Below are 14,980 nucleotides of genomic sequence, written 5' to 3'. Positions count from 1 at the left end.
ATAAATAATTTTAAGAATGAAAACAAACGATAAAATACAAAAAATTGAAATCAAAGAAATAATTTAAATACAAACAATAAAAGTTACTAGTGGAGAAATATTTTTTAAATTTAATTTAGAGAAAAATCACATGGGTTGAATGTTATTTTTTGGAACTTTAGAGATGAGGATTGATAATATAAATACTATCTATGTAAAATGAACTAATTTTAAAGCAATACACAATTTAATACTGATAAAACTGAATATTTAAAGTTAGGAAACAAAGATTTATAAAAACCATTAAACACCAATGATAAATAATTTTAAAAGTGAAATCAAACGATAAATAATTTTAAAAATGAAAACAAACGATAAGATACAAAAAAAATGTATACAAACAAATAATTTAAAAACAAACAAATTAAATACAAACAATTGTGCTTTATTTATAAAATTTTGAATAATTTTGAAATGAATTCGCGTGTACTTTTAAAAAAAGTATTGTAATAAAATTATTATCGATTAGACACTAAGCTGAAGCTGGAAAAGGGATCGGAGAGGAGGGGTAAGCAAAGAATTAGTAATTAATTCCGAATTTGGTACTTATGCATTTAGGTTACCTGGCTGACGGGTGTATTGTAACTATTCTGTACTTTCACCTAACAATTTAATAAACAAAAAGATATGGTAAAACTTGAAGGATCGTTTGAATACATTGATTTAAATTTAAAGTGTTGTGTAATTATTAAAAAAAAATTCATTTGCGCTTGTGCTTTATTTATAAAATTTTTATTAATTTCACAATTATAAAAGAATATGCGTGTAATTTTAAAAAAGTATTTTAATCAGATTATCATCGATTAGACACTAAGCTGAAGCGGGAAGAGGGATTGGAAGGGGGAGGTAAGCAAAGAATTAGTAATTCAGAATTACTAATAATAATCTGATTAAAATACAATTTTTTAAAAAGTACACGCGTTTATAATTCTAAAAAGAAATAATCAATTTTAATATGTAATGCTCAGTCACTGCTAAATTTCTTAATAGCCGCGTGTTGAATAATTTTCACATATGGGCAGGAGCTGCTAGAAAAGACTTGTCCTACCTTGATAGGGTTCAAAATAGACTTCGTGGTCTGGTGGGAGATGTTCTTTTCTCTTCGCTGCAACCTTTATCTCACAGAAGAGATGTTGCGAGTTTGTCTCTGCTTTATCGTTATTTTCATGGAAAGTGTTTGACTGAGCTTCAATCTATGGTCCCCCCTCGCCAAACTTTCACAAGAAACACTCGTCTAGCTGTAAACACTATCAATAATTCCCCCCACTCTTTATCTGTGCCTAAACCTAAACATAGATTCCATGATCAAAGCTTCTTTCTTGGAACTGCACGCCTGTGGAATTGTCTTCCGTTTTCCTGCTTTCCAGCTGTCTATAATATGGTTGTCTTCAAGTCCAACGTGAACAAGTTTCTGATGAGCCGTTCTACTTAAGTTAACAAATTTACCGAACTTCCATTACTATCAATTACTATATTGTCCTTTTGACTACTGTACACTCTTTAACCCTTATCCTTGAGTGGCCTATCAGCCTTGATAAGTGGTGACACCTATTATGAAAAAAAAAACGACTTTAGAAAAAAGTATAGAACTTCAAAATATTTGTAAATACTCAATGAAAGGTTTTATTTATTATTAAAAAGACATTTTGACAATTATTCTCATGTAAAAATTATTTGCTTATATTTTAAAAACTGAAACAAAATTAAATTCAATTTTCAACCTTCCTGATAGACTTTTTCGCCTTATAAGAAAATAAACGATTAAAAAATATCAACATATTTGCTGTATTAACAATAAATAGTATTGTTTCTTTAATTTATATTAACAATGTTATCAAACGTTATGAAAGTACTTGAATACAGTTCTAATCAAATACACGTTTAATTAACAAATAACGTAATGTTCCTGTAAAAATCATTTTATTTTTATTTTATTGTTACAAACTACGATGCTTTATTTACATAAAAAAGCAAAAATAAATTCTTCTGTTTTTTTTTATTTACTGCTGAAAATCATAACTTTAGTAAAGGTAGTTTTTGTTTAAATGAAATAATACATTTTCATTAAGATTTAAATAAAAACAATTCATTATATTCCGCGATCATTATTTGATAAATACTGAAAATTTCATTAAAATTGGTTAATTTCCTAATTTTTGATGGATTTTTAAGTAAAGGGAGGGGTCAAAATGTTTATTCATTTTGAGCATCGGCATTCATTTTGCACGTACCTAAACATTACTTACTTTACTATATTTGGTTGGAATAAAATTTTCCCTTCTAATGGCACGTATCCAAATTGAGAGTTGCTACTTCTCTTTAGGAAAAGAAAATATATGTACTTTAGGGCCTTTTGGATAATTTCCCCAGCAATTTGGAACAACGCAAGAATAAACCATGTTAGCTGAACCATGCAAACTGAAAACTAGACGAAACTGCTGATGATAGCCTAGATCATATACCTACAAGTGGATCTGATAATGATGTCACGCTGTCTTGTGCATCAGCCTTCTTTTTCGGTATCCACGGTATGACCCACACCACTTCTCCATTGAACGTTTTCTTTTACCTCTGATTTTAATGAGATTTAAATCCTATTGAAACAACACCAAAAATGATATAGATTCTTTGAATTTGAGCAAATTTCCATGCAAAATAACCATTTGTATATTAGGCATGAAATTTGTAGTATCACACATTTTTCACTATGGCAGTCGATTTTGACACATGCCCCCCCCCCCCCCCCCAACACACACACCCACACACACAAAAGAATGAATAAAGAAAAACTCATTTCAAATGTTGAGGGGAAACGAGAAAACAAATACTATCTAAAATAAAGAAATCCTTAACTCCAAACCTCATCAGAAATGATAATAGTTTATATATAAAAAATCAAAGTACTAACATAATGCCATGATTTTTGTGTGAATATTTTAGTAATATCGCTAAAGAATGAAAACATGGACAAAATAAATATTTATTTTGAATGCAGAGTGTGTACACTAGTAAGTGTACACTCTGCATTCAGAAACTTGCATTGTTTGCTTTAAACACTCAATAGAAAATTAACAATGGAAAACTGGGTACTTGTACAGTTTAATCAAGACATTAAAAAATGAAAATATCGAAAAAAGGTTATATTGTACATATCCGTTTTGGACTGAAGATCTCAGAAAAAAAAATTTCATTTAATTTAATCGAGTAGTTTTTTTTGTTACAGCGGAAAAACACATTCTTATGAGAGCGCGTTGAAGTCAGCCATTATGGAATTTGTTGAACACTCCACGGGAGATAACTCCATGTAAAGCGCTTATACTCCCTCCCCATCTTTATAACTAGCTTTTCTTCCTAAAAATCGAATTTTTTTTTTTTTTCCCGGAGAACTTTGTTCCATAACGGATACGTGCAATATAACCTTTTTTCAATATTTAAATTTTTGAATGTCTTGATTAAACTGTACAAGTGCCGAGAACTGATATGAAAGCAAAAGGTGATCCCTTGTTCTAACGTTGCTGTTGTATCTAAGATCATTTCTTTTCATCTAATCATAGGTTTCCCTATTTCTCTCTTTTTGTATTTTCAGCATCTGAAGGCATTTCAGCTGGCTCAGACGGTACCTCTGTATCTCCTGTGAAGTCTGTATCTCAGCCGGTCCTTCGCTCATCTGACAATTCCTCAACACCCATCACGTCATCTTCATCATCATCCGTTTCACCTTCTAAACCCATCTCACCATCCGTGGCCAAGTCAACAGCGACTACACTCTCACCTACCACAACAACGGCAGCAACAACATCGGCACCAGAAAAGAGCACATCAACTCAGTTGAAAACCACAAAATCAACAGCTGGTCGTCCCGGTCGTCCTGGCCGTGGCCGTGGACGGTTACGGGCAAATAGCAGTCGTAGTGAATCAGAATCCGATGTAGGCTCGTCACGACGGGAGCTAGGTAAATATGCAGCTTCTCATCGTAGAATAAGTGTTCACAAGTGCTAAATACAGTTTGTTCCCTCCACTGTATGTATGCCTGCCTTCACGCCAGGGGAAGCGTCCAGGGAGATTTCTGCAACCCTACCTACATACCTACCTCCCTGAAAACCAAATTTTAAAAAATAATAAAGATAAAACAAAAGCAAAAAAATATCAAACAAAAAAAAATAAAGTTCTCAAAGACTTGTAATATTTGGGGAAAAGAAAAAAAAATTAAAAATGTAAATGAGTTCACAAATATTAAAAAAAAAAAAAAATGGAGAGAAAGAAAATAACAAGAAAAAAAAAATCTTGTATATTTCTTTACTTCTGACTTTATTTCAAATCGTTGTATAAGTCCATGAAATAAAGCTTGTGTGATCATGTCTAGTATTGTTCCTTTTTTTTCCTTTTTTTTTATTTGAAGGTTTCACTATGCAAGTGTTTCTGCAGCTAAGCATCCCCTCAATACTCCCTTCCCACCCTAATCCCCCAGTATCCCCACGCTTATATGAATCAATATCACTTTGTACTTCCTATTAGCATTACATTGGATAAACACTATTTAATAGAAACACAAAATGAATATTGCCATTGTTTAACACCAATCATATTTACTGTAGATTCTTCGCCAATTGTTTTATGCACTTTTACATTTTATTTAATGAGAATTTCCCACAGCTATGTTGTCGTCGTCTTATATGTCCTTATCAGTTGCACTTATATAAATGTTGTGTTAGACTTGCATAATGCGTTACCCTTCACTTTTCTACTTGCATTTAACGTTAGCCTTCATCTTTTTTACTTGTATTTTTGAATATTGCGATAGCCTTCATGTTTGACTTGTGGAGAATTTTGATATTGCGTTAGATTATGTAATATATATACACACACACACATATATATATATACAATTTAACATTTTTGTAATAGATACTTTGCATTTAACGGGCAATGTATATTTTTTGTTTGTTGTATGGTATTCACTCTAGGAAGGTGAAACGGCTTCTCTGAAGGAGGAAGTGTCAAGAGAATGTTCAATTCACAGGCGGTCCCCAGTTACCAATTGTGTGTGTGTATATATATATATATATATATTTGTGAAATTTTTATTAAAAGTTAAATTGTTTATGGTAATCTTAGATTTGTCATATTTAATTGTACATCCTATATAATAGCTTTTATACCAATTTAAATTTTTAGTTATTTTACAGATGTTAACATTCAAGTTGTATATGAAATAAATGCTGTTCATCTCTACTTTCCTGTCGTGTTTAATTTTATAAATTTTTATTTTGAGTTCATGATTTACAGGATTAGCTCATTTCTGTTGTACTCTTCACTTCAATACATTTGTCTTCTTTTATCAAGTATTGTTATTAACTTTCTTTTAAATAGTCTTCATTTTATAGATAAAATATCTTCTTGGCCATTAAACATTTTATTGTGTTTTAAGTAGATTTTTTTTCCTTTTTTTTGCCATTTGTGCTTTTTTTTTATTTATTTGCTTAGACTTTTACAAAAAACTTTACGATTTTTTTTCTTTACTTTTTGAGTACTTTTTCCAAACTACAAAGAATTAATCTTTGTTTCCTCCTTTTGAAAAAACGGACAAAACCATTTGATATTTTCTTTTCATAATATTCTTCAAGTGCTCTACGATTCATTCCTCATCTTTTCCACATTTCTCTTTGTCATGTAGAGCAATCTCATTGGATCAGTTACACTCGGAAACAACTAAGTATATTAAGTTCAATGCATGGACATTTGTTCGATGAGAGAAGGGCATAGTGTATTGATAGTATGGTACTTTTCAGTGGTATATATGCTTCTTTTTTTTAGATAGAATGCAAAATGGATTCATAGACAACTCTTAAAGTTTGGGAGACCATTTTAAATTTGGTTGTCTTTATCAACATTTGTTTTTTTCTACCAAATAGAATTTGTACATGGTTATAATTTTAAGTTATCAGTTTGTGGGGCATTATGAGCTCAACACTTCAATTTGAACAAGGAAACTTAACATGTGTGACTAGCTATATAATAGTATTAATAATAATAATAATAATCACAGAGAGACACAAGTAATTGCCTAAGAAAGACGCTATTTTAAAAACAAAATCAAAATAAGATTGAAACTGCTAATGTTGCTCTAATTCTTTTGGACATTTCATGGTTGACCTCTCATTTGAAGAAGGAAGAATGATAGGAATGGAGGGGAGTAATAGGAACCACCATGTATGGTTTCAGCTTAGCTTCTCAAAAGCATTTCTAAATGAAGTCATTTATCATCATTGGGGATTTTTTTTAAGTTGATGAAATCTCTAGTGGCTGTGTTGGTGAAAGAGAATGATGGATAACTTAGAAGGCTGAAAGGATATTTGTTAGAATGTCTGGGTTAATGTGTCCCTTAAAGAATAGGAGTGAGAGAGGGTGGATGACCAGCATTATGGTTTTGTGTCAACTTAATCATAATCATAAGAAAAACATCTACTACTATGTGCTTTTTTAAAAAAATTATAATTACTAATTCTAATCTTATTTTTATTGTTATTCACATTTTCATTAAAACTTTGTTGTATTTATAGCAGTATAAATTAGGTTTCAGATAAAATAACCTTTGTTTTTCACCTGTCTCACCCTTGTTTTTATATTTCTTATAAACATTTGCTAAACAGACTAAGATTTTCTTTGAAATAAAACTGAGTTCAAATTCAGTTGGATGTGCATTCTTGAATGCACTAATATCATTGGGGAAGTATGAACCCTGATTACCTCCAGTTAAAGATAAAATAGACCGTTTTTTAATGAAGTGTCTTAAATGACTTGTTTACCATAGGTGTATTTTTTTGGGTGGGTTTATAATGAAATTCCCTAAGCTGATTTCAAATCTAATTGAATTCATTTTATTAAATTATTTATAGTATTATTCTATTAGGAAAGATATCGGCACCATTCTCCAGCTATGAGTAAAATAAAAACTTTTTCAATTAATAGTGTATAGTTTTCAATTGGAAAAGTGATTTGGCATTAAATAGTCGAAAAAGAGTTGCTATGCTGTAACACCAACGTAAACGATTTTATTTCTTAAAACAACTCTGCCATTATGTCGTAATCTTTTGTGACAATATTTCCATCCAGCTTTATTGTTATGGATATAATATCCTCTTCTCTTTGGAAATTGCTAAGCTAGACATTCCTATAAAGTTATTCTGTAAAAATGTTGATAGCTTAAGACACACAGAATTATTTAAAGTACTTGGACAGTCATAACTCTTCTGATAGCTTATGCTTTCTCATAGGCTTAACTGACACTTTTTCTATAAAACAGGTTAGAAATAATACTTTGAAAAAAAAAAAAGATCTAAATGATATAACTAGTGTGGGAAGAGTTAGATAAAAAAAAAAAAAAACAGGTTTTTCTCTTTTTTATTATGTGTGTTCATTATTTGTTCTGGACAAGCAATGAAAGATTAGATTTATTTGCTTTCAAGTTTTTGCTTAAGGATAATCTTAGTATGTTGTCCCCTTGTGTTCTCTTGGGGGCTCATCAGCATTTTTCTAAAGGAAGCTGGAAGTGTTATAACCCCCCCCTCCCTCTATTTTTTCCTTTCTTCCCCTTAAAATGACATTTCCTCCCTTTCCCTTTTGTATGAACTTCATCTTCATATCCCTACTTCAGGGATCCCCTCCCCTCCACTCTTCTATTCATTTACTCTTAGTCGATTTTATCTTCCATTCTCTCTCACTTGACTATCTTTTTCTCTTCTCTCTCGGTTAACCATCTCAACTAATGTACTCTGCTGTTTGACCAATCCTGTCTCTTAAGTTCTGTCACTTGAGGACATTTTTTTTGTTTTATTTGTTAAACATTCTTTTTTTTCTTTTTCTTACTCCCTCCTTCATTTTAACATTCTCTTTTCTTTTCACCACTTTCAATTCTTTCACCTTTCATTTTCCTACTATAATTTTCTTCCTTTTTCCATTTTCCTTTTCTATTTCCCATTTTTATTTTTTGCTTTCCATTTTTTTCTTGCCTTCCATTTTTTTCTTGCCTTCCATTTTTTTCTCGCCTTCCATTTTTTTCTCGCCTTCCATTTTTTTCTCACCTTTCATTTTTTTCTTGCCTTCCATTTTTTTCTAGCCTTCCATTTTTTTCTAGCCTTCCATTTTTTTCTCGCCTTCCATTTTTTTCTTGCCTTCCATTTTTTTCTTGCCTTCCATTTTTTTCTTGCCTTCCATTTTTTTCTTGCCTTCCATTTTTTTCTTGCCTTCCATTTTTTTCTCGCCTTCCATTTTTTTCTCACCTTTCATTTTTTTCTCACCTTCCATTTTTTTCTCACCTTCCATTTTTTTCTCACCTTCCATTTTTTTCTCGCCTTCCATTTTTTTCTTGCCTTCCATTTTTTTCTCGCCTTTCATTTTTTTCTTGCCTTCCATTTTTTTCTTGCCTTCCATTTCTATTTACTCATTTTTAGCCTTTACTTTATACCATTTGTCTTTTTCTTTTTTCTTGACTACCCTTCCCTCTTTCTGTTTATCATCTCTCTCTTGTTTTTGCTAGTTACCCTTTCTTTAACGTTTTTCTTCTGATACCTTCTCTATCTTTATTTATTTATTTTTTTTTTTGATGCTATGATTTCCCCATTTTTTCACACAGCCAATATGGCTGACACAAACTTTAAATTAGGTTTTTCAGTCGTAAAATCTGCCAGAAACTTGTATAGTTAACAAAAGTTGCTTTTTATTATTACTTTTATTTATTTATTTATTTTTTAAAATTATCCTTGATTTTCTTTCTTTTTTTTTTTTTTTTTTTTGTTAGTTCAGCATTGACCACTGATCGGACACAGCAGCTTGGATTCATATGTAGGCTTTGATGTTTTCTTCTATGGTCAAAACCTTGATATATTCTCATTTAGGTCACTCCATTGTCTTTTCTTGGTTCACGGGCTATTTATTATTTTTTTAATCACAACTTATTGACCAGAAGAATCTTTTTTTTTTTTTTTTTTAAACTCATTTTTTGGTTTTAATCCAAGGAGCCACTTTAAGGTTTTCAGTTAGACGTTGGAGACCATGAACAATTAGTTTTGTCGCATTTTAATGAAAAATGTCTCAACTAGGATTCTGTCTAATCCGATGTTATTAGTTCAGTGTCAAGCGTCTTGCTTTAATAAACTCTTTATTTTTTTAAGGAAGGAAGGAATTGGCTTTAGTTATCAAGTCGTTTCTTTTTATTTTATTACTTTTTTGAGAAAGTTTTGATGAATAGCATAACTATTGACTTTGGCTTGAAGACACCTTTCCTATCTTTAAAAAAAAATAGTTTATTTTAATCAGTTAATATTTTCTTCCCTTTTATTAACTATTTGAGAAAAGTGCATTTGCTTTTCAGAACCAGTTAATTCTATTCTGGTAGCTGCACCTCCTCCCATATGCACTCATATATATGATTATAAATAATTACATTGTTTATATTTTATCTTATTGCGCATGTTAATGTTTGTTTTATGTTTTTTTTTTTTGTGGAAAACAAACATTAGCATATATATTATAATTTATTTTGGATTTTAAAATTATTTTGGATTATTTGAACTAGCATTCGCATCTTGGTTGTTATTTACACCTGAAGAAGGCCAGGGGTTCACATTGACCAAAACATTGTGAAAGTAGCAACCAAGATGCAAATAGCCTGAATAATCCAAATTATCAGTCTCTATCACCAAAATTCTGAAACATAATCTTTCATTGTGAATCGAGAACTATGTTAGGACATCATATGTAAACGCTGAAAACACACACACACACACACACACACACATAAATGTGAAGGCATACATATAGTGTTTACTGCCCCTTTTATGTTTTGGACGCCTAAAATGTACCATGTAGCCCATAAACCAAGAAAACAAATGGTGTTGCCTTGATTACATTCTCGTCTTCCTTTTGTGTTTTTCAGGTGGTGATGCCAAAAATACGAATGAGATGCCCCAGGCTACCACCACAACTCCGCAGACTCCGGAAAAATCAACGCCAACACCTGCACCGCAACCTTCCCCAACACCACCACCCTCTCTTCCCTCGGGTGTCAATCGAAGGACAGCTGTTCTCTTCACAAAGAAGCTAAACAAAACAATGACCCCAACAACAACAAACGTCCCACAGCGCAAAGGGCGTCCACCTCGACTTAAAAGTCATGTTGACCAACAAGATAGTGGAAGCAGTCAGTTGGTCACAGAGAGCACAAAAAGCAGTAATGCCAGTGCTAATAGTAGTACAGGGAGTGGAGGTGGTACTGGTGGCAGTCGAAGTGGCAGTGGGTCTGGTAGTGGAGGTAGAAGTGGGAGCACAAGTGTGGGTAGTGGTGGAACAGTAGCCAGTGGGGGCGGTGGTACAGTCACTAGTCCGGTGAGTGCATCAAGTGGCCGCAAACGTGCTGCCAGTGTGGCCAGTGTGAGGGATCGCGATTTGCAGCCTCCACCACCCAAACGAGGCTCTGCCCCGCCCCCTTCCGACATACCGGTTTCTAAGGTCAACAATTCTGTTGAGACAACAGCTAATATCCAACCAACCAACAGCTTCACTCAGTATCGGATTGATGCTACGAATAGTTTCTCCGAATCTGACAGTACTTCGGACATCAGCAGCGGGGACGAGTCCTTATCAGACACTTCAAGTGGACACTCAAGTAACCACAGTAGAACAGGTAAAGTCTTTGAACCTCTTCTATCCAATCTTTATATTTCTATTTTTCAAAATACACATTTGTTAAATAAACTACCTGCATCTTTCCAGCAACTTTATCATCTGATGGTAAATTTTTATGAAATCGTTACTTTTCAAATAGGATTTTGATGAAATTTAAATTTTCTTAAGATATATTTTGGTCATTAATCAAATAAGTACGTATAAATTAGCATTGTACAACATTTTCGACTGTCTTGACTCCGTTGTTAGCATTTGTTTCCCCAATTCTTTCCAGCATCAACTACCTACAAAAGTATCATGTCATGTTTGCGAACATCTATAAATGGAAATGATGCTATAGAACTGTCACTAGCCTAGTTGTCAATCCACATCATGGTTTACTCTACTACCTGTCTTTTTGGTCATTAGATTGTTTTTTAAACAATTTAATGCATTTTTTTTTTTTTTTTTTAATATTCAAAATTTATTTTACCAATTTAATACATAGATTTTTTTTTGGTCATTAAATTAATGAAATAAAATTATTTAAAAATAAAATTGATTTTAATAGTTATGAAGTCACATTGACAGACATGTCTTTGAATTTTATTATTATATAGATAAATGCATACTTTCAATTTTAACACTTAGGATCCTTATTTGAGACTTTTTTTTTTGTCTCTATTTTACATGTATTCTTTTTTTCTTTTTTTTTTGTCCAATATTAAAATTACCAGGAGATTATCAGGAGACTTATGAAAAAAATCAATACTCTAAAATCTGTTTAATTCTGTGGATTAATGGTTTGAATAGATTTTTGGAAACATAATTCTGACTCTCCTCCCATTGTAGGAGGTTCTTTATCTCCAATTGTATCTTTTCAGTTTTAGCATTTCTTCCATTTGAGAAATTCCTTTGTTTCTCCCTATTTCAAAAGTACCTCTTGTTTGTTCAATGTAGGAAATACCTACCTTATTTGTTTTCATTTAAGGAGTGACCCCGGTTTGACCTACTTCAAGCCGTGACCTTATTTTTTCTTTTTGTCTGTGTATTTTAGAATGAATCTTAAACAATATAATTCTTATTATATTTGGCTTTATTTTGTTGTCAATTTATCATCTCTGAAATAAAACAATTATTTTCCATAGTATTGACTTGGATATGTACTGTAAGAAATTAATTTGATTTTTTTTAATTGACTGAATATTATTTTATTCATTATTTGTTTTTTAAGTTTATAAAACGTCTGTACATAGTTACAGAGTTGTTAAGTGTCTATCAGATTTCAATTTACATGATTGGATATGAGAATAATTAAACATCTCAAAATCTAATTTGATTATGAAATGCTAGTATATATATATATATTTGCTGATGACACCATGCTCTATAAAAGACATGAGGGGAAAACAAATGAGCACATATCTAAGAAACACTAAAGGAAGCCCTCCAATCTGTTGTGGAATGGGGACAAAAATTTGTTTCCTTCAATAATCATAAGAAATCTTCTAAACCACCAATAGCTTTTTTTTCTTTTTTTTTTTTTTTTGAAATGCCGGAAGAATGTGTTTGGCAGCACTAATTGGGTAGTTTTTCTTTTTTTTTAATATTTGTGTTAAAAGTGTTGACTAAAATTTGAATTTTAAAACAAATATAAAATACTGATGAGGGAGTGATACTCCGAAATGTATGTTAAAAAATAAACGTTTCTTTTCATAATTTTGCATTGTAATTTGGCTTCAAACATATTCCATATGTATTTTATTTTTAAATTCAAATTTCAGTCAACACTTCTAACACGGATATAAAAAAATACCCTGATGGTTTTGCAATAAATATTTTTTAGGTTTGCTTATTTGATAATTCTATTCTCACATTTATTACATGTGATTAATATCATTTAAAAATAAGTTTGCTAATTTATCACATTCACAATAGAAATTATCTCTTATTAAACTAGTCAAAGAAATGAACAAAGTTTTCAAAGATGAAATTATTAGCAGGTCTCTTTATTTTAATAACCATATAATCTATCTTTAAAGTTCTTTTTCACTTTAAAAAATATCTTTATTTTAGCCAGTTTAATGTTTTTTACTTTTACATTATTATTTCTAACAACAAATAACATTATTTTTTTTTTTTTTTTTCTGAAAGTATAATTTTTTTTTCCTGAAAGGATTTACAAACAAAATATCAAAATTTAGTTTATTATTAAAAAAATAAAACAGAAACAAATGTAATATTTTTATACCACAAAATGAATGAAATGGCAGTTTATTTTTTATTTTTGCTAAGAATTTTTGTTGCTTTTTTTTTATCAGTATTTTGCACAGAAAATCCAGTTTTTATTCACAAATTCTTGTATGATCTTTTTGTCATGTTTTATTAGTTGCTTTTGAATGTTATGGCATCATTAGATTTGTATAAGTGTTTACAAATTTTACTAAACATATTTTTTGTAAGCAAATAGTCAGAATACACTTATAAGTTTTTGAATTCAGTAAAAAAGTAAAAAAATAGTTAAATTTAATATGAAAAGAGTCACATTAAAGATGTAAAAAGAAATGAAATCTATCAAAATGTATTTCAGTGTCTTTGTAAACAAGTCACCATTTTGATCTTTTCTTAATAGCTGAAAAAAGATTGGATTACTTAAGACTCTTCAATATTTGAAAGGAATTTGGAAACATTTAAACTGTCAAATAAAACATAATTTAAACTGGTTTAATAATTTTTCACAAATCCTTTCATTTTGGAAGTTATTTACATCCAATAATTTTATTAAGTAAAACATTTTGCTTAATAAGCAAATTAGTTTAGATTTAGTTTAATTAATAATTTAATGACTAAATGATACCATAATTAAATTAAACTTTCAAAATCCTATTAAAACATGAAAGTAAAGAATCCTTATCCAAAACTGATATATAGAGCTAAAAAATGTATAAAGCAAAAACTTATTACATTTTTGAGTTTAACATTTTTCGTTGTTTAAGGAGTTTTAGGTGAGGATAGATACGCTGAGTTACTGTTCTCATTTTGGTTGAAATTTTCTATATAGTGCAAGTTTAACATAAAAATGATTTGAAAAGATGCACTCAAAGAAGGTTGAAATTTACATCGACTGAAATGGTATAAAACTAACAAAATAATAGCAATAGTAATCCAAATAAACCAAATGTGGTCCTAATCTTAATCATCATTTTTTTCACCTTGATGTGTGCCATGATGAAGATATCAATACTGACTAGAAGCATGAAAAAAAAAAAAAAAATTTTTTTTTTCCACAAGATTTATTTGCTTGAAATAATAAACTTCTGCTGTTTGGTGGTTTTCTCTCTCTGTTGCAGCCACTCCATGACCTTGTATACTTCCCCTTTTTTTTTTATTTTATTCTATGTCTATAAATCTTTGAGATGAAGGGGCAGGTTTTTTTTCTTTTACCTCCCATGTTTTCATCCAGTAGTTGTTCATTTTTTATCGTCTCACCTTGCAGAAACTATGCCACTTTTCTTTTTTGTTGTATTTTCTTGGCAATCCAGGTGTTTCCTTATATGTCCTGTTTTGTTTCCTCTTAGCACGTGCCCGCCGAAGTACAAGTTGCGATTCTGATGATATCATTCCGTTGGAGCCCCTGGATCTGGTCTGGGCCAAATGTCGAGGCTATCCCTGGTATCCAGCACTGGTAAGTGATAACAGTAAAAACCAATGTGCACAACTTTTTTTTGTTTCTCCTTATTTTCTTCTTTTTCTCCTTATGTTTCCTTTTTCCTGCATACTTCTTATCCTCTTTTTTCTGCTTATTTCTTACCCTCTTTTTTCTTCTTATTTCTTACCCTCTTTTTTCTTATTTCTTACCCTCTTTTTTCTTCTTATTTCTTTCCCTCTTTTTTCTTATTTCTTACCCTCTTTTTTCTTATTTCTTACCCTCTTTTTTCTTCTTATTTCTTACCCTCTTTTTTCTGCTTATTTCTTACCCTCTTTTTTCTCCTTATTTCTTACCCTCTTTTTTCTTATTTCTTACCCTCTTTTTTCTGCTTATTTCTTACCCTCTTTTTTCTCCTTATTTCTTACCCTCTTTTTTCTTACCCTCTTTTTTCTGCTTATTTCTTACCCTCTTTTTTCTTCTTATTTCTTACCCTCTTTTTTCTTATTTCTTACCCTCTTTTTTCTTATTTCTTTCCCTCTTTTTTCTTATTTCTTACCCTCTTTTTTCTTCTTATTTCTTACCCTCTTTTTTCTCCTTATTTCTTACCCTCTTTTTTCTTCTTATTTCTTA

The 14,980-nt window shown here is 30.8% G+C and overlaps 1 protein-coding gene across 4 annotated transcripts in view; it reads left to right on the top strand.

Annotated features, from left to right (window-relative positions):
- LOC145276916 (peregrin-like) overlaps positions 1 to 14,980 on the top strand; it is a 334,772-nt gene that overhangs the window by 307,636 nt on the left and 12,156 nt on the right. For all 4 annotated transcript variants that reach the window (XM_080128682.1, XM_080128599.1, XM_080128512.1 and 1 more), the window contains 3 exons: positions 3,626 to 3,991; positions 9,974 to 10,720; positions 14,280 to 14,386. In XM_080128682.1, coding sequence (XP_079984808.1) covers positions 3,626 to 3,991; positions 9,974 to 10,720; positions 14,280 to 14,386 — 1,220 coding nt within the window. The remainder of the gene's footprint in view (positions 1 to 3,625; positions 3,992 to 9,973; positions 10,721 to 14,279; positions 14,387 to 14,980) is intronic.

Source organism: Euprymna scolopes, chromosome 1 (genome assembly GCF_053919585.1).
Source record: "Euprymna scolopes isolate OS-2025 chromosome 1, ASM5391958v1, whole genome shotgun sequence".
In the NCBI taxonomy this organism is placed as follows: Eukaryota; Metazoa; Mollusca; class Cephalopoda; order Sepiida; family Sepiolidae; genus Euprymna; species Euprymna scolopes.
Note: the sequence above shows the minus strand (reverse complement) of the source record. Positions and strands in the feature narration are given on the sequence as shown.